Here is a 20798-nt window from a genome sequence, read left to right as displayed (position 1 = left end):
GATAGGAAATACATTAAATTTATACAGCCCGACATGTGTGGTGAAGGCTGACTTTTTCTTGGCGAATTCATCTAGCGGTACCTGCCAGTACCCTTGGTTAAGTCCAAGGTAGAGATGAACTGGACCCGTCCCAGTTTCTCTAATAGTTCATCTATGCTTGGCATTGGATAGTTGTCTGGGCGAGTTACAGCATTTAGCTTATGGTAGTCCACACAAAAACGTATCTCCCCATCTGGTTTGGAAACTAGAACCACTGGAGATGCCCATGCACTGCCAGAGGGGTGGATTAGCCCCATCTGTAGCATATCCTGGATCTCCCGTTCTATAGCAGTTTTAGCTTGAGGAGACACCCGGTAAGGTTGGACTTTAATTGGGTGAGCATTACCTGTGTCAATGGGGTGGTATGCCCGTTCAGTCAGTCCTGGGGTGGCTGAGAATGTCGGCGCATAGCTAGTGCACAGCTCCTTGATCTGCTGGCGCTGCATATGCCCAAGGGTCATGGAGAGGTTTACCTCTTCCTCGCCACCAGCACTTTTCCCTTCATAGTAGACACCTTCAGGCCACTCAGTGTCATCTCCTCCCTGGGCTGTAAACTGACAAACCTTTAATTCTTTGGAATAAAAGGGCTTTAGAGAATTAATATGGTACACCTTAGGCTTTTGGTTGGAGGTGGGGAATGCTATGAGATAATTAACAGCTCCTAGGCGCTCCTGGACCGTGAATGGCCCTTCCCACGACGCTTCCATTTTATGGGCCTGGAGCGCCTTTAAGACCATGACTTGGTCTTCTACTTTGAAGGAACGCTCTCTGGCATGTTTATCATACCAGGCTTTTTGCTCTTTTTGAGCATCCTTTAGGTTTTTTAGCAAGGGCTAAAGAGGCTCAGAGGGTGTTTTGTAGGTTGGTTACAAAGTCCAGACTGTTAGTTCCTGGAGAAGGTGTAAACCCCTCCCATTGCTGCTTCACCAACTGTAATGGCCCCTTAACCTTGTGGCCATATACAAGTTCAAATGGTGAAAACCCTAAACTGGGATGTGGTACAGCTCTGTAGGCAAAGATCAACTGCTGCAACACTAGGTCCCAATCATTGGAGTGCTTATTTGTGAATTTACTTATCATGGCCCCCAAAGTTCCATTAAACTTCTCCACCATGCTATTTGTTTGATGGTGGTAAGGAGTGGCAACCAAGTGATTTACCCCATGAGCTTCCCAAAGGCTTTCCATAGTTCCTGCCAGGAAATTAGTTCTTGCATCTGTGAGGATGTCAGAGGGGCAACCTACCCTGGCAAAAATGTCTGCTAGTGCCTGGCACACACTTTTAGCCCTGGTGTTGCTTAGAGCTACTGCTTCCAGCCATCGGGTGGCAAAATCCATGAAAGTCAGTATGTACTGCTTCCCTCCGGGTGTCTTTTTCGGAAAAGGACCAGAATATCCACAGCTACTCGCTGAAATGGAACTTTAATGATGGGGAGTGGCTGGAGAGGGGCTTTGACCTGGTCTTCGGGTTTTCCCACTCTTTGACATACTTCACAAGACCGGACATAGGTAGAAACATCCTTGCCCATTCCCTCTCAGTGGAATGACTTCCCCAAATGGTCTTTGGTCCTGTTCACCCCAGCATGGCCACTAGGATGATCATGGGCTAAGCTCAAGAGCTTGACCCAGTACTTAGTTGGAACTACCAACTGTCTCTGAGGATGCCAGTTTTCCTGGTGTCCACCAGAAAGAGTTTTCTTGTATAAAAGTCCTCTTTCTACAACAAACCTGGATCAATTAGAAGAGCTGAGATGCAGTGGGTTGCTCCATGCCGCCGTCCAAGCACTTTGGAGGTGTTCATCTGCTTCCTGTTCGGTCTGGAACTGTTCCCTTGATGCTGGAGACATCAGTTCCTATTGGATTGTGGACCTAGGCTCGGTCCCTCTGGAAGCAATGTAGGGGATGGGGCTGTTTCCGTTGACTGTGAACCGCTCTCCGCTGGTGCACTATGTTGGGGTTCAGGCTCCAGCTGAGTCTCTGGTGTAGGGTTATCGGCTGCTGCCGGTTCAGGTTTGGTGGGGCCCTCTGGTGTTGGGGTTGCAAGTACTGGATTCAGTGCTGGCAATGGATCTGGTGCTGGTTGTTCCACCGGTTCCAGTTCTGGGACTGGCTCTGTCTGGGTCTCTGGGACTGGATCCACTATTGCTGTTGCAAACATTGGCCTGGGGTCTGGGTCCATCACCTCTGACCGGGTCCTGGTAGAAGTTTTCAGAACAGAGCTAGGCATGACGGCTTGTTTAGCCTGGCTGTGGGTGACCATTCCCAACCTCTTGGCTAGCTTCGCATGATTGGCCAAGTCTTCCCACAACAGCATGGGGATGGGATAATCATCATAGACTGCAAAAGTCCACTTTCCTTACTAGCCCTTGTACTGGACAGGCAACTTGGCTGTGGACAAATTGAAAGAGTTGGACTTGAAGGGTTGAATTGTCACTTGGATCTCTGGGTCGATTAAATTTGGGTCTACTAAGGAAGCATGGATAGCAGACACTTGTGCGCCGGTGTCCCTCCACGCGGTGACCTTCTTCCCACCCACAACTCACAGTTTCCCTCTGCTCCAAGGGTATCTGGGCCTGAGGACCTCTGGTGTGATTCCGGTGCAATGAACTGTAATCTGTTGGGGTTCTTGGGGCAGCTGGCCTTCACATGCCCCGGCTCGTTACATTTAAAACATCGTCCAGCTGATAGATCACTGGGGTGAGGTGGGTTGCTGGAGAATGGTGTGGTGGGACGATAAGGTGTCTGGAGGGTTCCTTGGGGGTAGTTGGGGCCTTGGGCTGCCCCTGGTAGTAGGGTGTGGTCTGAGGTTGTCCCTTCTGGTATTCGCTCCAACTGCAACCAGTTTTTTTTTCTTTTCTGCCACCTCTACCCATTTGGCTCCAATCTCCCCCACCTCAATTACAGTTTTGGGCTTCCCATCTAGGAAGAATCTTTCTATTTCCTCAGGAACACCCTTTAAGAACAGCTCCATTTGCATTAGGAAGGGCAAATCTTTTGGAGATTTAACACTTGCTCCTGATATCCAGGCATCCCAATGTTTTACAATGTGGTAGGCATGTCGGGTAAATGACACGTCTGGTTTTCACCTTAGGGCTCTGAACTGCCAACGGGAATGCTTGGGTGTTAGCCCCATTCTGACTCTCACCTTGGTTTTAAACAGTTCATACTTGTTCATGTGTTCCTTAGGCATTTCAGCCACCACCTCAGCTAAGGGTCCATTGAGCTGCGGCCTCAGCTCTACCATGTATTGGTCTGTAGAGATACTGTACCCAAGGCAGACCCTTTTGAAGTTTTCTAAGAAGGCCTCAGTATCATCGCCTGCCTTGTAGGTGGGGAACTTCCTGGGATGTGAAGTAGTACCTGGAGAAGGATTGCTATTTTGCTGAGCCTTTGCCTTCTCCATCTCCAGTGTATGCTTCATTTTTTTTTCCCCTTGCCTCCATAGCTCTCCTGTGGGCAGCCTCTTTAGCTGTTTCTGTTTTGGGCTCTGTCATGTTTGCCTCTCTGTTTTTAACTAACTTTACACCCGAGAGTTAGAAATAAAACAAAAAACTTGGCTTGTAAAATTTTGCTGTGCTGTAATAAGATACCTATGTTCTCGGATAGGGATGGTCAGCCTACAGAAAAATCCTTAAAAAAATATAAACAAAAAAACACCTAACACCTTTGTCTCCAGGCAGATAGACAGAAAACCCCTCTAGTTGCTCTTAGGTAAAAAAGAAAAAAAAAAAAAAAACTTCAGGTGTGTGATGACTTGCGAAGTTCCCTGCAGGAGGTTAACTACCCTGCCTTTACGTAGAGAAAACTCTAGCTCACAAAAGACAATTTCCTTTTGTCTCTGCTCTGGCCCCCAAGCAGAGACAAAAAACCCTTTAACTGCTTTCAGCTGAAAACCTGCTTTCCAGCAGCCCAAAGGAAAAAAAAATTCCCTTTTTAAAATCTATGCTTCTTGTTCAAAAAATCTCAAATTGATCTCAAAATGATTTCAGGTTAATCCCACCACTCTGCCACCATGTCAAGGTTCCTTCCCCACTCTGAACTCTAGGGTACAGATGTGGGGACCTGCCTGAAAACCCCCTAAGCTTATTTTTACCAGCTTAGGTTAAAACTTCCCCAAGGTACAAACTATTTTACCTTTTTCCCTTGGACTTTATTGCTGCCACCACCAAGCATCTAACAAATATATAACAGGGAAAGAGCCTGCTTGGAAACGTCTTTCCCCCCCAAAATCCTCCCCAAACCCTACACCCCCTTTCCTGGGGAAGGCTTGATAAAAATCCTCACCAATTTGCATAGGTGAACACAGACCCAAACCCTTGGATCTTAAGAACAATGAAAAAGCAATCAGGTTCTTAAACGAAGAATTTTAATAGAAGAAAAAGTAAAAGAATCACCTCTGTAAAATCAGGATGGTAAATACCTTACAGGGTAATCAGATACAAAACATAGAGAATCCCTCTAGGCAAAACCTTAAGTTACAAAATCAGAAACATACATTCCATTCAGCACAGCTTATTTTATCAGCCATTTAAACAAAACAGAATCTAACGCATATTTAGCTAGATTACTTACTAAGTTCTAAGACTACATTCCTTTTCTGTTCCCAGCAAGAACAACACACAGACAGAGAGAACCTTTGTTTCTCCCCCCTCCAGCTTTTAAAGTATATTGTCTCCTCATTGATCATTTTGGTCAGGTGCCAGCGAGGTTATCCTAGCTTCTTAACCCTTTACAGGTGAAAGGGTTTTTTCTCTGGCCAGGAGGGATTTTAAAGGTGTTTACCCTTCCTTTTATGTTTATGACATGGCTTCTGTCAATTTTCATTACTTCAGGCCTCAGAGGGCCGTTGCCCTGTGAAAGGATTAGAGTCACTCCGAAGTCTGAAAATATTGCTGCTAGGCACTACCATAATACACACAATGGGTAACAACTGCTTGTAGAAATTTTTGAATAAGTAATTTCAAAATGTAAATTTTCAGTACAGAACTGCTGGAGCCGAGTAATTCTGTGAAAGTTAATGGAGGTTGTATAGCTAATCCCTTCACCAGCACTGAAAATGTCCCCCTAACCATGGCAGCGGATAGCAATATGTACTCTGTGTATCTCTGGGCAGGACTTTTCTGCTCACTGACAGTATTGTTCTGCATATGCTCCTATATTTACATTCAGTCTTAACTGGACTTATCAATACTTCTCAGTCTGGAGAAAATCAGAACTGACTTGAACCTTCACCCATCTCTCAAAGTGAACCTGGCCTTTTTGCAGGTTCAAAAGTGTTAGGCTCCTGTAATTTTTTAATCTTTTTTTTTAATTTTAGTGCAATTTCCTGCTTTTAGCCAGGACTGGACGAGACAGTCGAGGAAATAATATATCATAGCGCCTCTGACACAGCTGAGCCCATCAATAGCTTGAAATCTCAGGAAAAAGCTTGTTCTTATGGGATTTTGAGCTCCTGTGGACTTTGCATTTTAAACAAAACAGACAAACAAAACTTTTCACTGATGGGAAAGAGTAGATTAAATCAGAGGTTCTCAAACTGTGGGTTGAGACACCAAAGTGGGTCATGACTCAATTTTAATGGGGTCACCAGGGCTGGTATTAGACTTGCTGGGGCCAAAGCCCAAGCCCACAGGTTTCAGCCCTGGGCAGTGGGGCTTAGGCTTCAGCTTCAGCCCTAGGCGGCAGGGCTCAGGTTACAGGCCCCCCTGCCTGGGGCTGAAGCCCCTGGGCTTCAACATTGGTCCTCCCGCCTGGAGTGGTGGGGCTCAGGCTTTGGTGCCCCCCTCCTGGGGTCATGAAGTAATTTTTGTTGTCAGAAGGGGGTTGCGGTGCAATGATGTTTGAGAACTGCTGGATTACTGTATTATGTGCTGAGCAATTTCACAAGGATTTGGCTGCTGAACTATTGGCAGTCTAATGGGAAAGCTTGTTCTGGTGATAATAGAAGGAAAATAGTTTTTTAGCAAGAGATTGCAGATGAATAGCTGTCAGGAACAAAATCACAGCCTGTGTCATGGGCCTGGAAGAAGAGATGTCAATTGGGTGGGTGGTGCCTGGAATGTTTGCTGCTTATATCTTTACATTTTCTCTTCTAAATTGTTAATGCCTGTTTTGTGCAAAGGGCCCCACAGCAGAGTAAGTCATGCCCTGTGTGACCTGTTTGTGACTGCTGTGCTGTGCTGTGCCAATTGTGTGTTTCCTTCCTCTCTGTCCACTATCATTCCAACAGTATAAGCTACACACAATGGCACCCTGCCTGTGCCAGTTGGGACTCCTCATTTATGTCCTTGTTTGTTGGCTGAAATTCCTTCCTCACAATTGTGCTCCGTCAACATCATCAATCAACACCCCTCCTCCCCCCAATAGAATTTCACTCACCTGCTAATGAGAATCTGTCATGGCTCGTCCATTGTCTCCATGTGGTCATTTACCATCCATTTACTAGTGGACGTTTATCCACTGACTCTGTACTATATTACCAAAATTTTTTAAAGGGACTTACGGCAAAGATCTGATCCTTGGAGTGGGAAATCCCTGCTGGCAATATCTATGACCTTCAGCCCCAGTGCTTTCTGTAACCAATCACAGCATGTTGGAAAGCAAAAGTTTTCCCTAGGACTTTGTTTGCTTTAGTTTCTAGAGTCACTGCAAACATAATTTAAAGCAACAGTTCTCCCTTTATTCAGATAAGTCAGTGCAAACACACTTCAAACGTCCTTCATGCTGTCTGGGTTGAAGGTTTAACTACAATGCATGTGTAACATGCCCAATAGAAACCTTTAATGATGGAGTGAGGATCTAAAAATTTGGACGATGTGCGAGAACTCCAAACTCAAATGAGTGGAAATAATACATCTGGTAGGGAAAACTGGCTTAGTCACTCCTATTGCTTTTCTAATGGCGGTAAATAATGCAATGTGATTGCTAAATTTTATGTAAGCAGAGTCAGGATGAGCTCCACCCTGACATCTGGTAGTGAGTTGTGACAAGTTGTGGAAAAGAACTTCAGGGGCTGATCTCATTTGCATCGGCACACCCACCCCACCTAGCATGAGCCCATAGCTGCCCAAATGGTCACTTTGGCTGCTGTGGGATCCCCAGTTTTTCGGTTATTGGGGCAGGAAGAATAAATTGTTATTATCCTGATTATGTGAATCAAGGACAGTGGAACTGTACTTCGCCTTTTGTTATGATGGAGGGACTCGCCATCAACTAAGTAGCATTTGCTAGGCAAGGGACATGGGTTCTAAAACTCAGTGAGTTGAGAGAGGTTGGGGATAGATATTAATACCTGGTGGTATGGGCCCTCCTGGTGAGGGTCTTACATGTTAATTGCACTTCCTTCTCTCTCCACTGAAATATCAGAGTTAATTTTGATTCTATTAGGAGTCTAGTTACAGACTGCTGAGCTCAATTCACTTTGGGCTAATGGTGTACCAGCACTGAGGCTCCCCTCCTACAAGCTGAAATCACAAAAGAGCTGAGCTTACTAAGAGCTGAAATCACTGAGTATTGTGTTGGGGGGGCTGAAGATATGTTGCGGAGCAGTTTGCGGGACAGCTGGTGGAGCAGTTTGTGGAGTGGCTCATGGGGGCGGCTGGCAGGGCAGAGTGATTTGTGGGATGGCTGGTGGAGCAGAGCCCCATGGAGAGGTGGAGCAATCCGTTTTGGACCACAGAAGGTGCCCCTTAACACTCGCACCCTCCCCCCCATCTCCACCCAGGTTGGGAGGTAAAACTCTGCAGATAAACTTTCAAACTCTGGCGCTGCACTGACCAGGGACAGAGACTTTTGGGTTGTTGGACTTTTGGGACTTTGAGTGACTTTGGGTTGCTGGACTCAAGAACCAAAGCGAAAGGGCACACCCCAATTTGCTTGGGGTGGGTTTTTGCTCATGGGTTGTGTTATGAATCCTGTTAGTGGTGTTTCCCCAACATAATGCCACATTGTTTCTCTCTGTTATTAAAAGGCTTTTGCTACACTCAGACTCTGTGCTTGTGAGATGGGAAGTATTGCCCCTTGGAGGCGCCCAGCGGGGGCCATATATATTTGTCCCAGGTCACTGGGTGGGGGCTCGAGCCGGCTTTGCATTGTGTTATTGGATTGAACCCCCTAGATACTGAACCCGGCCCTTGTTGCTGCCAATTCTGACGGGCAGAAGGGTTACAGCTATTTTTTAATTGCTGTTGTCTTTTAATTCCTTTTGTGTAGGTAGCTAGTTATTGGTATGTATGAAGCAGAACCAGTCTATTTTTGTGCCTTTTGAATCTATTAATCAAAATTCCCTTTGCAAAATGTTCTCTACAAAAAATACTTTGAGTTCTATGTAGGATTTGTACCTACATTTCTGTTGTCCCTAATCGGACCAATGGTCGCTGGTGGTGGCTTAGGCGTGATGTTTCAGAATTCCTCTGGACAGCTGTGTAGTATCTAGGAAAGAGCTGGTTTTTTGTGCCCCCTGAATAGTTCAGTTGATAACTTGAAGTATACAATTTTAATATTTCTTTTTGTAAAACCCAGTGCATCTCTACTGAAGTCAGTGCAAACCTTTCCATTGATTTTATGGGAGTTGGATCAGGCCTTTAGCATAGAGTCATAGAAATGTCCTCCACACTGAGACAGGACTAAGGGCTAGTCTACACTGGCAATGCTAAAGCGCTGCCATGGCAGCACTTTAACATGGCTTGTGTGGTCACGGCACAGCGCTGGGAGAGAGCTCTCCCAGGACTCTAAAAAAACCACCTCCACAAGGGGCGTAGCTCCTGGCACTGGTGCACTGTCTACACCAGCACTTTACAGCGCTGAAACTTGCTGCGCTCAGTGTGTGTGTTTTCACACCCCTGAGCGAGAAAGTTGCAGCGCTGTAAATTGCCAGTGTAGACAAGCCCTTAGTATTATCTCTCTAGACCAGTGTTGCTCAATCTTTTTGATACCAGGGACTGGCTTGCTGCCTTCCTAAACTCAGGGAGATCTCAGGGACTGGAGGCGGTCCTCGGACCAATCGTTGAGAAACCCTGATCTAGACCATCCGTGGCAAATGTTTGACTGACTTGTTCTTAAAAACCTCCAATGACAGAGATTCCACAACCCTCTAGGTAATTTGTTCCAGTGTTTAACTACCCTTACAATTAGGTGTCAGAGTAGCAGCTGTGTTAGTCTGTATTCGCAAAAAGAAAAGGACTTCTGGCACCTTAGAGACTAACCAATGTTTTCCTCAAGTCTAACCTAAATCTCCCTTCCTGCAATTTGAGCCCATGACTTCTTGCCCTGTACAACTATATTATAAATGTTCGTTGGTTATAAAATTATCCGATCTCTTTTAAGATCTGGCTCCCCTGTATTCTGGAATCTGGTCTCCTGCCTCACAGACTTCCGCAAGTTTAAGGCAATGGACCATACGCTCAGTTGGTGTCAATGGGTGTTGCTTCTCTGAAGCGATCGGAACTGTGCCGATGTACTTAAACTGAGGATCCAGCCCTGAGGGTGCAATGCAATCAGCAGTCTGTTCCATGATTGGTTTCAGAGTAGCAACCGTGTTGGTCTGAATTCGCAAAAAGAAAAGGAGTACTTGTGGCACCTTAGAGACTCATGAAAGCTTATGCTCAAATAAATTGGTTAGTCTCTAAGGTGCCACAAGTACTCCTTTTCTTGTTCCATGATTGTTAATCCAGGCTGAGATTTAGATGGATCTTGTGTGGAAATTGTGGGCAGTGCAAGCTGGGTTTCGGGGTCTGTGAGCTAGTGTTTGTGAGTGTCCAGCAGTTTCAGTGAAGACTCAACTGGAATCATGATTCGTCTACAGCATGAGACACACCACCGCATGAAGCTGGATAGTCTTTTATGTCTTTTAAACCCACTTGCCATTAGCTGCATTCAACGTCTCCTTGCTGTAGTAGTATGGAGCAGTGTAAAGATGATCTGGTTTTGTTGTACCCTTCAGGATCTAAAAATCTCTCAGTTGACTCCTTTATGATTCTTCCCTTTATAAGACTAAATAAATCCTGAGTTTACAATTTCTCCTTGTATGCAAACCACATTATACCTCTAGCCAGCTTCCTTGGCCTTCTCTGGGCCTTGCCAATCTCACCATTTTTTAAATATATAATTACTTTCCCCTCAGATCAATACAGTGTTAAGGAAAAGTTAGTACATGTGACTCCATTTTGGTTTGGGGCCCACCATTGTTTAAATGCCAGCACATCATACATCAGGAGGAGTGATCCTTAGATACTGAATCCTTGTGAAAATCCTCCTCCTGGTCTCCAGCCTGCCTTGACTCCCAGTATCTGGTTTTTGTCAGTTTCTAACTCCCTGTCTCTTGGCCTTGATGTGAGGCCTCCCATTCTGATAATAAAAGTTACTGATGCATGGCTTTAGGACCGTGCTGTGTAATTAACACACTGGTATAGCACGAGGAATGCACCAAGCAGGGATAGGTGGTAGATAAGACAAGGGTTTGTTTATTGACTAAGGTTTCCGATGCAGGAGGGCAACATGCTTTGCTAAAAAGTATATAACCTTTGTATAATTTGTATTCAGGGTCCCCCCCCGGCTAGCAGGGGGGCACCACGCTTGAGCGTAATAAACTTAGTGTCTTTTGGGAACTCTGCAGTTGTGGACTTTGTTTCTGTGCCTCAGCCTAGATTCAAACTGTGCGTGACCTGTCAGGAATAATTCGCAGCAGTTGTGTGCGTGTCCTACCAGGTGTAATTCGCAGCAGTTGTGTGCGTGTCCTACCAGGTGTAATTCACAGCAGTTGTGTGCGTGTCCTACCAGGTTTCAGAGTAACAGCCGTGTTAGTCTGTATTCGCAAAAAGAAAAGGAGTACTTGTGGCACCTTAGAGACTAACCAATTTATTTGAGCATGAGCTTTCGTGAGCTACAGCTCACTTCATCGGATGCATACCGTGGAAACTGCAGCAGACATTATATACACACAGAGATCATGAAACAATACCTCCTCCCACCCCACTGTCCTGCTGGTAATAGCTTATCTAAAGTGATCATCAAGTTGGGCCATTTCCAGCACAAATCCAGGTGTTCTCACCCTCCGCCCCCCTACACACAAACTCACTCTCCTGCTGGTAATAGCCCATCCAAAGTGACAACTCTCTTCACAATGTGCATGATAATCAAGGTGGGCCATTTCCTGCACAAATCCAGGTTCTCTCACCCCCTCACTCCCCTCCAAAAACCACACACCTTTGTGTGAGGGGGTGAGAGAACCTGGATTTGTGCAGGAAATGGCCCACCTTGATTATCATGCACATTGTGAAGAGAGTTGTCACTTTGGATGGGCTATTACCAGCAGGAGAGTGAGTTTGTGTGTAGGGGGGCGGAGGGTGAGAACACCTGGATTTGTGCTGGAAATGGCCCAACTTGATGATCACTTTAGATAAGCTATTACCAGCAGGACAGTGGGGTGGGAGGAGGTATTGTTTCATGATCTCTGTGTGTATATAATGTCTGCTGCAGTTTCCACGGTATGCATCCGATGAAGTGAGCTGTAGCTCACGAAAGCTCATGCTCAAATAAATTGGTTAGTCTCTAAGGTGCCACAAGTACTCCTTTTCTTTTTGTCCTACCAGGTGTAATTCGTAACAACAGCAAAATGAATACATGGTGCAATGTATAATACAAAATGTTAGCGGTACATATAAGTGATTCCATGAACATAGCTAGCCAGAGCAGGAAGCCTGAGAGCTCTATCCGTAGGAAGGAGCACTGTGACCATGGGAACAATTGCCTAAGATATGAGTGAAAATAATTAAGAAAGAAATGAACTCCCTCCCTGAACTGCCAAAAGCCCCTCTTGCCTCAAAGGGCCTGGAGGAGCAAGTAATCTTGTGACAGTAGGATCCATGCAAATCCAGGCTACATTGTTGACCCTTGGCCTGAGTGATTAGGCACTATCTGGGGCTTTGCCAGGCTATTTCTGTTAGGAGGAGAAATTGATGATAATCAGGTATTTCTGTTGTGCAACACTGTTTTATTTACAAAACATTTAAACAAAGTGCTGTTTCCCTGGACACGGTAGGAACAAACAGAACGCAGTTTCATTGTTCAGAAAGGAAAGTTTCTCTTTTTCAGCCAGTCCTGTGCCCCAGGCAGGGCCAGTGCAAGGATATTTTGCACCCTAGGCGAAACTTCCACCTTGTGCCCTTCCCCCCCCCCCCCACCTCCTTGACTCACACACAATTGACACAAAGTATTAGCAAAATGATGCAGCAGCAATTGCCAGAGTCTTAGATCTGAAACAACTCAACAAAAATAGTTAGCCTCAGGCGACAACTTCCGAAAACTAGTAAACTTACCCATTCTGACAGGCTGTTTATCATGCTAACGGCTGCATGCGACAAGAAAAATGGTGTCATTGCCACTGTCTACCGTAGTGAAGCAGTACACTTGTCCCATCTCCCCCATGCCCCCGACACTCTCCCCAGAACACAGCCCTCCCCAGAGCCCCCCAGCACACAACCCCCCCGCCTCCCCCCAGAGCCTGGAGAGGCACACAGCGTCCCCGCCACCTCCCCCCAAAACCTGGACCAGCGCATTCCACCTCGCTCCACAGCCCCCTCCCCGGCCGGCTTGGCCCACTGGTCCCCCACTTTCCCCCCCAAAGCCTAGCCCAGCACACAAAGAGCCCCCCCAGCCAGGCACACAACCCACCCTTCACAGCATCCAGCCAGACACGCAGCCTCCCTTCAGCTCCCCTCCTTCTCCCCCCTGACACACAGCACCCCCCCCCCAACCTTCTCCCGCCCGGCACACAGCACATGGCTGAGTCCTGCTCTCGTCTCCAGAGCGTGGCACGCAGCCCCCTCTAGCCCAGCTCGCTTGCGCCTCAGCCTGGCCGGCCCACGGGACCCTGGCCACTGCTCCAGAGCTTGGCATACAGCTTCTCCCCCACCCCCAGGCTGGCCAGCCATGCCATGCCACCCCTCTCCCCAGAGCCTAGCACACAGGGTCCGCCCCCTGAGCTCCTGGCACCAGCAGGCCCCTGCCTCCCCCTGACAGGGCAGAGTCCCCCGGGCAGCACATGGAGCCCTCTCCCCAGCAGCCCGAGGCTTGCCTCGCCCCCACAGCCCAGGTGCCCAGAGCTCTCTTCCTGCCGCCCGCCTCATCTCCTTGGGTCCGGGGGAGCCAGGGCTGGCACCGCCCGGCTGTCTCCCACCTGTGAGCTTGTCGCTGCTCATCCCTCCAGAGCCCTTTTTGGCGCCCCCAAATCTTGGAGCCCTAGGCGGCTGCCTAATTCGCCTAGTGGTTACACTGGCCCTGACCCCAAGGCACTCTGTTTCTTGGCTTTCTCCTAGGGCCACATTCACCACTTCACCTCTGGCTTCCTCTTGGCTTTCTGCTTAGACACACTGCAACCAGTCAATGCCTCAGTCCCTGTGTTTCCGCTCAGTCCCTAGGGAATCCCCCTGAACTATGATGATGGGCGATTACTCGTTACCGAGTGTGATCATCTTCCATGGGAGTTATGGGTCCTCAGGTGGCTAATAAGGCCAATCCTTGGTAAGGCAACTCCCATCTTTTCATGTACTGTGTATAGATACCTGCTACTGTATTTTCCACTCCATGCATCTGATGAAGTGGGTTTTAGCACACAAAAGCTTATGCCTGAATAAATATGTTAGTCTCTAAAGTGCCACAAGGACTTCTCGTTGTTTTTACCTAGGTTTGTGATTGATTGCAGTCATTAACACCTTCCAACAAAACACTATATACTAAACTCCCTGCACTGGTGTTGCATTTCTATCAGTTGTCAAAGTCAGTGAATTCAGTTTTCAGCATTTTGCAAGGGGAATATAACTTGCATTGATAATTTTTAATTGAATAGATCTCAGTCCTTCCTTAAGTGTAGCCTTTCTTACAGTCCTATTAATCTCTTTCCACATGAACTCACCAATATTAACTTCTAAATTCCTTTTCCCAGTTTTCTTTTCCAAGTCGGGAGTCACTGCTATATCTTAAGAGGTAGCACCCAAAACTGAACACGGTATCCAAACGAGAGGGCTCCATTGTTCAAATACTGTCATTATATTATGTTCTGGATTATTTTTACATCCCCTTATTAATGCACCCACACATCCTATTTGCATTTTTTTATAACTTACCTTTTTTTTAAACAAATTCTCATTATAACAGTCAGATTCAAGAGCAAAGAAATAACAAGTGTAGAACAATAGATATAAAGGGCTTGGTTCTTCCTCTCGCTAATGCCATTGACTCTGTCTGAGTCACTCCTGATTTTCATTGGAGTGAGTGGAGCATTAGGGTCTACATTGAGAAACACGTTTTTCCATGGATACTGAAAAGCAGTTTAATAAATAATTGCAGTGTACAATGTGTTGTTTGGATAAACGGTTCCCACCCATCCACGCCCCCCCCCCCCCCCGGAAAGGTAACTTCCTGGCAGAGAGATGATTTAGACTGTGGAATGGTCTCCCCAAGGGAGTGTTGGAATCCCCACTGCTGTAGATCTTTCTGTGGGCCAGACAAAGCAAGAGAAAATGCACTGTAGGGAACAATTCTGCAGTGGCAGGGAGATGGGATTGGATCTCTTTGCATCTCTCGCTCCGATCCATGTGGGTACACCTTTCTTCCCATACCAAGCACTCTTGGGGTTCCATTAAGGTGCAAGAGTCCACTCTGATGCAGCTAGTGGATTAGGGCCACAGTCTTTACTTACAGTAGTGATTAGGGTGACTAGATGCCCCGATTTTATAAGAACAGTCCCGGTATTTGGGGCTTTTTCTTACATAGGCTCCTACTACCCCCCACCCCCTGTCCCGATTTTTCACACTTGCTATCTGGTCACCCTAGTAGTGATCCCCAACCTTTTCCACCCTGGGACCTCCTCTCATGTATAAGCATGCACTCCCTGACATCTGGTTGCAACCCCTCTCTGGGATGAGAACCCATGACTTGTATGATACTCAGGCAAACCAATCCCAGGGCTCAAGAACACTTTGAAATGAACTGCTATCTAAGAGACTGAATAAACATTAGAAAGGGACAACAGGACCATGAAGAAAAACATCCCATCTGACTTTTTAGCCATTAACTAGAACAGAGCCATCCTACTCTCCCCCCACCCCCACCACCTTACTTCTATTGAATAGCTCTGACTCTCATGAGTAGCTTAACTGCTATTGCTAGAAAGTTAAATGTCTTTCTTCTGAACTGATCCAGTTCAGATGGAATGTTTTCTTGTACGGGAAAGTGGTTCAGATTTAACTCTGGATTTGGGTCACTTATCCACACTAACTGCCAATTTCTCTTTCTCTCAAAGGATCCTGCCTGGTCTAGTATGCTAGTATGTAGGGAGACGTCTAGTGGTGAGCCTTCGCTGTACATAACCAGTTCACTGTGTGTTTTCCCCCCTCTGTGCAGCTTCCAGGAGACGCTGTGGGTGAGGTGTTTCTTTTAATCTGTATGCTTCTTACCTGTTTTTCATAAGGGTGAGCATTGTGATGAGCGAGGAAGTGCATGAAGCGTTTGTGGGATCTCTTAGGAATGTCGTTTGAGCTGCACCCCACCAAAGGTACAGCAGTGAATGTGTTGATTTGTCTGTGTAAGTGTAAATGCCTCTGCAGTGCTGGGTGGGCCTTATCCTATAGACTACAGGACCTGCCTCCCACAGGACAGTGACTTGAAAAGAAGACCTTGATTGTTTCGGAAAGGACATGCTAGGGCAGGTTGGACCCCTGGCAAACATGGTATTAAATTTTTACTGCAGGTACGTCTTTCAACTTACAACCTCGCTAGAAGTCTCAGGACCAGTTCAACAGTGGGTCAAATTAGGCGCTTTCCTCTTTTCTAACTCAGAATGCTTTTAATAATCTTGGGATTGTATTGTGTGACATGTCTCACAAACAGTTCCCCTTTGCTCTGACTTTGAATGGGATACACTGGGCAAAAGTGCTGTCCTGGAAAGAATTACCGGCTGCCTGGCTCTTTAAGAAATCTCATGACCTAATCCGGGTTTAGCCCAGACTCTGTTCCAGGTGGCACACAAATTCTCTTGTTTTGTGAGATTTCTCTGATGGTGTGACACAGCAGAAAGAGACTAATGTCAGACAGGAAGTACTCCCTAGTCCAATATTGAGCTAGAAAGGAGGCTGACTGGATTTCTGTGCTCATCTTGAATGGACGCTAGGTACAGCTCCCGAAGGAAAAGACTCTGAAAAAGAGTTCTATGCTCATCTGCAACAGATTCTGGCTCCTATATGTTTTGGGTTTTTTCAATACTGAATAACAAACATACTTGCTTTCTGGAGCTGTATCTGAAATCCCTTCGGGAACGGATATTTTCCAGGGCAAAGCAGCAGATCCTTCTCATGAGGACAGAGAGGGCACAATTCCCTCTGCATGTTGCCTCCCAGTTAAAGCAAGCTGGCATTTTAACTTAGGCCCAGATTTACATTTAGTAGGAACAAGCTTTTACAGAAGCTGAGGCCAGTGGTGCAGTGTTTGCATTGTTGTTTTAAAGTGTCCTCCAAGAGAGCTGTGTTCCAGCCCACCACCATTCCCCTGCTGTCAGATGGGCTGGCTCTACCCTATAGGCAGGCCACAGGGGCTGTTGAAGGGGGCAGAGAGAAGGAGGCAGCAAGGGCCCCATTCTGACGTACAAATTGAGCTCATTCTGAAGCTTGAATGCAGCATTGGTCCGGTCTCTGTGTTAATCCATTTTGCTCTCTGGATGTGCTGGATACAATTGCTTTGTCCTGGATCTCAGGGTATTTCAGGCAGTAGTCAAAATTCTGCGTAGCATCTTTCACACGCTGCCTCTGCTTTGAGCCCTCTCCCACTTCCTATTAGCCTGTGCCTCACTTTCTCTCATCTCCTCTTTCCCTTCTTTTTGCCCCTCCCTACCGATCCTCAGCTCTGAGAGCTACCTCTAGTGGCCAAAAGAGAAAGTGCAGGTGCAATCCTTCCTCCCTGCTGCTCTGTAGGTGACAGAGTAACACCAGGGACTAATGTGTGACCATCAGCAGGTGTGTCCATCCTCAGACAGAACCAGCACAGCATGTTGTACAGCTTGAATTCTGCCAATGCCAGGAAAAGGACTTTCACACCTTCCATGTAGTCTCTTGTTGGGATTTTGTGTGTTTTATTTCTCCTCCTTTTCGCAGGAGGATGCATTTCCCCCAGTTTCCCTCCTACTGCAGTGCCAATGCTGTTCCCTTTAAGAGGGTGTGACTTCAGTGTCAGAAATTCTGGCATGAAAAAGAACAAACCCTGTATTAAAAATCTTTACTGTAAAGAGCATAAAGCTTATTAAGAGAACCTAGCGGCTGCTACTTTGCCAGGCAGTGCCACAGAACAGGATTAGAGGAATCGCCCTCTGAAGTTTGGTGAAGTAGAAAGGCTGAAAGCTGTTTACAGATAAATTTCAGGGTAAACTGCAATGTGTCTGTAGTCTCTGATATAAACTGTCATCCTCTTTCTTTCCCGCTCATGCTGTCCAGGGGCCCTAGACTTGCGGCCACTACTGCAGCAATCCTCAACCTTTTCCACCCAGTGACCTCCTCTTACGTCCTGGGACAGCCCCTCCTGTTTGGCAAATGTGGGAAGTGCAGGGGGACTGTGACCCTCTGACACCTGATTGTGACACTGAGGTTGAGAACCCCTGCGCTGCTGCACGTGGAGGGCACTGAGCGCAGAGGGTCTAGGTACATGTGCAATGAAGACGGGAGAACAGCGACTCAGCCGCTTTCCTCTGCCTTTAACCCAAGGGAAGCCCCTCCGTTCCACCTAACAGAACATAGGGAGCCCTTTGGAGCGGAGCTCTACTGTGCAGAAGAGGTACACCGCTGTTTGGGCTCCCCAAATTCCAGCCCTTCTGTGCAGTGGAGTTGTAACAGTTCTGCTGCATATGGGTCCCCTGCACTTCAGAAGTGTGGAACAGGATTTGCCTCTCTGGAATAGACTTCTCTCTTCACTGTCATTGGTCTGGATTGACTGTGATTCTGTGGCTTGCAAGGTAGCTCTGCAAAAGGCACAACTGGTGTTAGATAAATACAATACAGTCCAAACAATTTCTGCCTAGCAATGCTTGTTCAAAATTCTCAGTGTTTTCAGGGTGTGAAAATACACACATATTCTTTGTTTATATCTCCTGTAGCACTGTGGCTCACGATCAGCACTTCCCCTTCAAGTGATGATAAAATGGGCCTATGTAGTGCAAAGTGGGGGATAAAGCTTACTGAGTAAATACACTTGGTGCGTTATTGATAGTCTCACCACTGTAACGACGGTCAGTAAAAGCTGCCCAGTTAGACAAGCTGCTAAATGCATCTTCTTTTCTCTTGTAGAGCAGAAAAACTCAGACTGCTCCAGATTACTCTCCTGGTGGACGAAGTTCTCTCTCTGGTTCTGCAGCCTCATCAGAGAACTCCATTGTACCTACACAAACTACCAGAAGAGCAAGATCTCCTCAGAAGGGGTATGGGTCCTGCATGGGAATAGTAGCACCAGTAGCCCTTTCAAAGATGTGTGTATGAGTGGATATGACGCTCCCTCATTGAGAGTGTTGCAAGAACCCACTCAAGTAGGAGGCACTTTGAATCCCTTCCTCAGTGTACTGTCTCCTGCTTCCTGCCACTCCGCCCACACACTGCTTCAGAGCCTATGGGCCTGGTTCTCCTCTATGCAGAATTAACTCCGCTGAAGTCAGTGGATTTGCACCAAGGCAGGGCAAGGGGGAGAAGAATCAGGGATGTTCATTTTGTTGCAAGGTTACATGGAGCAGAGCTGCACAAAACCGGCCCATAGACCCTACAGAGGCTGAACTCCGAGCTTGTGATGCACAACCATCTTCCCCTGCATCCCTTTTTGTTCTCTTCTCTTGCCAGCCCTCCCATCAAATAAGTGATACAATACCTCTGCTCCCCTGCCCCATCATGGCATTGTCAAGTGCAGAGTCATGGCGACAAACCCATTATTTACTATTCTGATCATTCGCTTGTTGCTTGCATTAGTCGAGTGTCCTTTGCTTTTTCTGGCTAGGCCCCTACTATGGCCAGAAAACCGCATGACCCATTGTTCCACAACAGTGACTCCACAGACCTATCACTCAGGGGGTTTTGTTTTCAAATTAAATTCAGTAAAGTCTCCCAGGTCCCTGAGTCTTGACTCATATGTTCTGGAGAGCACTGATTGGTTTTCCACATCCCTGGTCTTCTACATCCCTATTAGAAACATGAAGATCCTGCTCCCAAGTGATCCCCACCCTCTAGTTCTCCAGCAGCAGCTCCTGCACCTCGCACTCCTAAGTCCTGGGATGCAGCTAGCTGACCCTCTTGCTGACAAGCACTGAATGGGATGTCCTTTGGAACCCAGCAGTATTGCTTTTCAGTCTGCTGTTGAATAACACTAAGTACCCACTTCCCGTATAGTACTCTCACCCCCTGCCAGCCTCACGTGATACAAGACTGGTACCAGGGTCAGTCTGGGTTGCAGTCAGCTTTGTAGGGTTCAAAGAGCTCATGTTTGGGGAGGGGCTGTCTTTGGCTTCTGGGACATATCGAGGTGCTGTCTGGAAAAGAACCGACCCTGTTTCTATGTTGGCTTTTGGAAACATAGTGAAAAACCAGAATAACTCTTTGGGGAAAATATTGTAATGTTTCATTCCCACCAGTCCTCTAATTTGAACAAAGGCAGCCTTTGAATTTCATTAACTAAAAGGGTTTGTTTTTATTTTCTGGGCACATTTTAATTAATTTATTTAATGTGCTTATTTTATTCCATTCTATTAAAATCAGCCAGGCCCTGGGCTGAGTCTGCACTGTACTGTCAGTGGCGTGGCTAGGATTATATGAAGTGGTTTGTACAGAGAGCCAGGTGAAAGAGAAAAAGCCAAATAGGGTTGCAGAAAGTGCATTTCATGGGTCCTCTGTCTGCCAGGGGAGAGGGCTGGACTGGCAAGCCGTCACTGTCTGTCTCTCATGCTGTGTGATAGGTAGATCAAACCATGACACGTTTCTCCCCGTTCCCACAGCCTGATGGCTTCACTTCCTGTCCTACAAGAAGAGACGTTGTTCCGAAAGGGATTCTGGAGCTATCGAATCCCAGCCCTGCTCTATGTGCCGCAGTCCTGCACCATCCTGGCATTCGCCGAGGAGCGGGAGGATGAGGTGGATGAACACGCCAAGCTGATAGCAATGCGCAGAGGCACATACGATGGGACTACCCACCATGTTCAGGTAATGCACATTTCATTAAAGCTGCTTTGGCTTTGGTTCACTTACTCGGGGGGCAGTACACTGGGTGCGGGGCCAGGACAGGGAACCAGAGAAATGAGGGTGTAATAGGCTTGCTGGTGCACCTTGGGATATCCACTGTGGTTCAGGGAGCCAGCTAGAGAGAGACAGGAACAGAGGGGCTGCTGGAGTGGATCCAGAGACGCAAGACAGAGAGAGGCGGGCTGGGGGGGTAAGCCTGGTGGGAGGTGGTGAAAACAGGAGGTAAATAACTTTTCATTCTGGTAAAACAAATATCTAGCTTACAAATAGTCAAAAATCGCTACACCGCACAAAAGTGTGTATGGGATGTGCATATGGGAACTGGTTCATGTGTGTAGCCCATCAAAGTGAATTGGCTAACTTAACAATTCACCTGTTAATGACAGCTAGGCTGGTGGCAAGCTGGGGGCAGTTGATGCTCGATCCATTTGTAATAACTTCTAACAGCTGCAAATATATTAAAATACAGTATCTGTGGGATTATATCCCTCTCCTCTGGTCCTTCAGATG

At 46.9% G+C, this 20798-nt stretch overlaps 3 protein-coding genes across 16 annotated transcripts in view; 2 read left to right on the top strand and 1 right to left on the bottom strand.

Moving 5' to 3' along the window:
- NGEF (neuronal guanine nucleotide exchange factor) overlaps window positions 1–6604 on the bottom strand; it is a 106742-nt gene extending 100138 nt beyond the window's left edge. Inside the window, exon 1 of one of the 3 annotated variants that reach the window (XM_084638341.1) lies at window positions 6539–6604. Coding sequence is in view for 1 of the 3 variants with exons in the window: in XM_084638342.1 (XP_084494468.1) it covers window positions 6415–6463 (49 nt within the window). In the remaining 2 variants the exon portion in view is untranslated. Of the gene's footprint in view, window positions 1–6414 lie in introns of all 3 variants that reach the window. The other 2 variants (XM_084638342.1, XM_084638339.1) reach the window with 2 other exon arrangements.
- Window positions 1–20798, top strand: part of NEU2 (neuraminidase 2) — a 75875-nt gene that overhangs the window by 51615 nt on the left and 3462 nt on the right. For 8 of the 11 annotated variants that reach the window (XM_084638355.1, XM_084638351.1, XM_084638353.1 and 5 more), the window contains 2 exons: window positions 18360–18490; window positions 20045–20249. In XM_084638355.1, the coding sequence (XP_084494481.1) occupies window positions 20049–20249 (201 nt within the window). In that variant the 5' untranslated portion in view covers window positions 18360–18490; window positions 20045–20048. Of the gene's footprint in view, window positions 1–15367; window positions 15455–15502; window positions 15587–15642; window positions 15782–18359; window positions 18491–20044; window positions 20250–20798 lie in introns of those variants that run through there. The other 3 variants (XM_084638348.1, XM_084638346.1, XM_084638347.1) reach the window with 3 other exon arrangements.
- INPP5D (inositol polyphosphate-5-phosphatase D) overlaps window positions 20109–20798 on the top strand; it is a 97205-nt gene continuing 96515 nt past the window's right edge. For both annotated transcript variants that reach the window (XM_084638338.1, XM_084638336.1), the window contains exon 1: window positions 20109–20249. The gene's annotated coding sequence lies outside the window, so the exon portion shown is untranslated. The remainder of the gene's footprint in view (window positions 20250–20798) is intronic.

Source organism: Lepidochelys olivacea (assembly GCF_965140295.1).
Source record: "Lepidochelys olivacea isolate rLepOli2 genome assembly, chromosome: 9".
In the NCBI taxonomy this organism is placed as follows: domain Eukaryota; kingdom Metazoa; phylum Chordata; order Testudines; family Cheloniidae; genus Lepidochelys; species Lepidochelys olivacea.
This window is presented reverse-complemented; position numbering and strand designations above follow the sequence as displayed.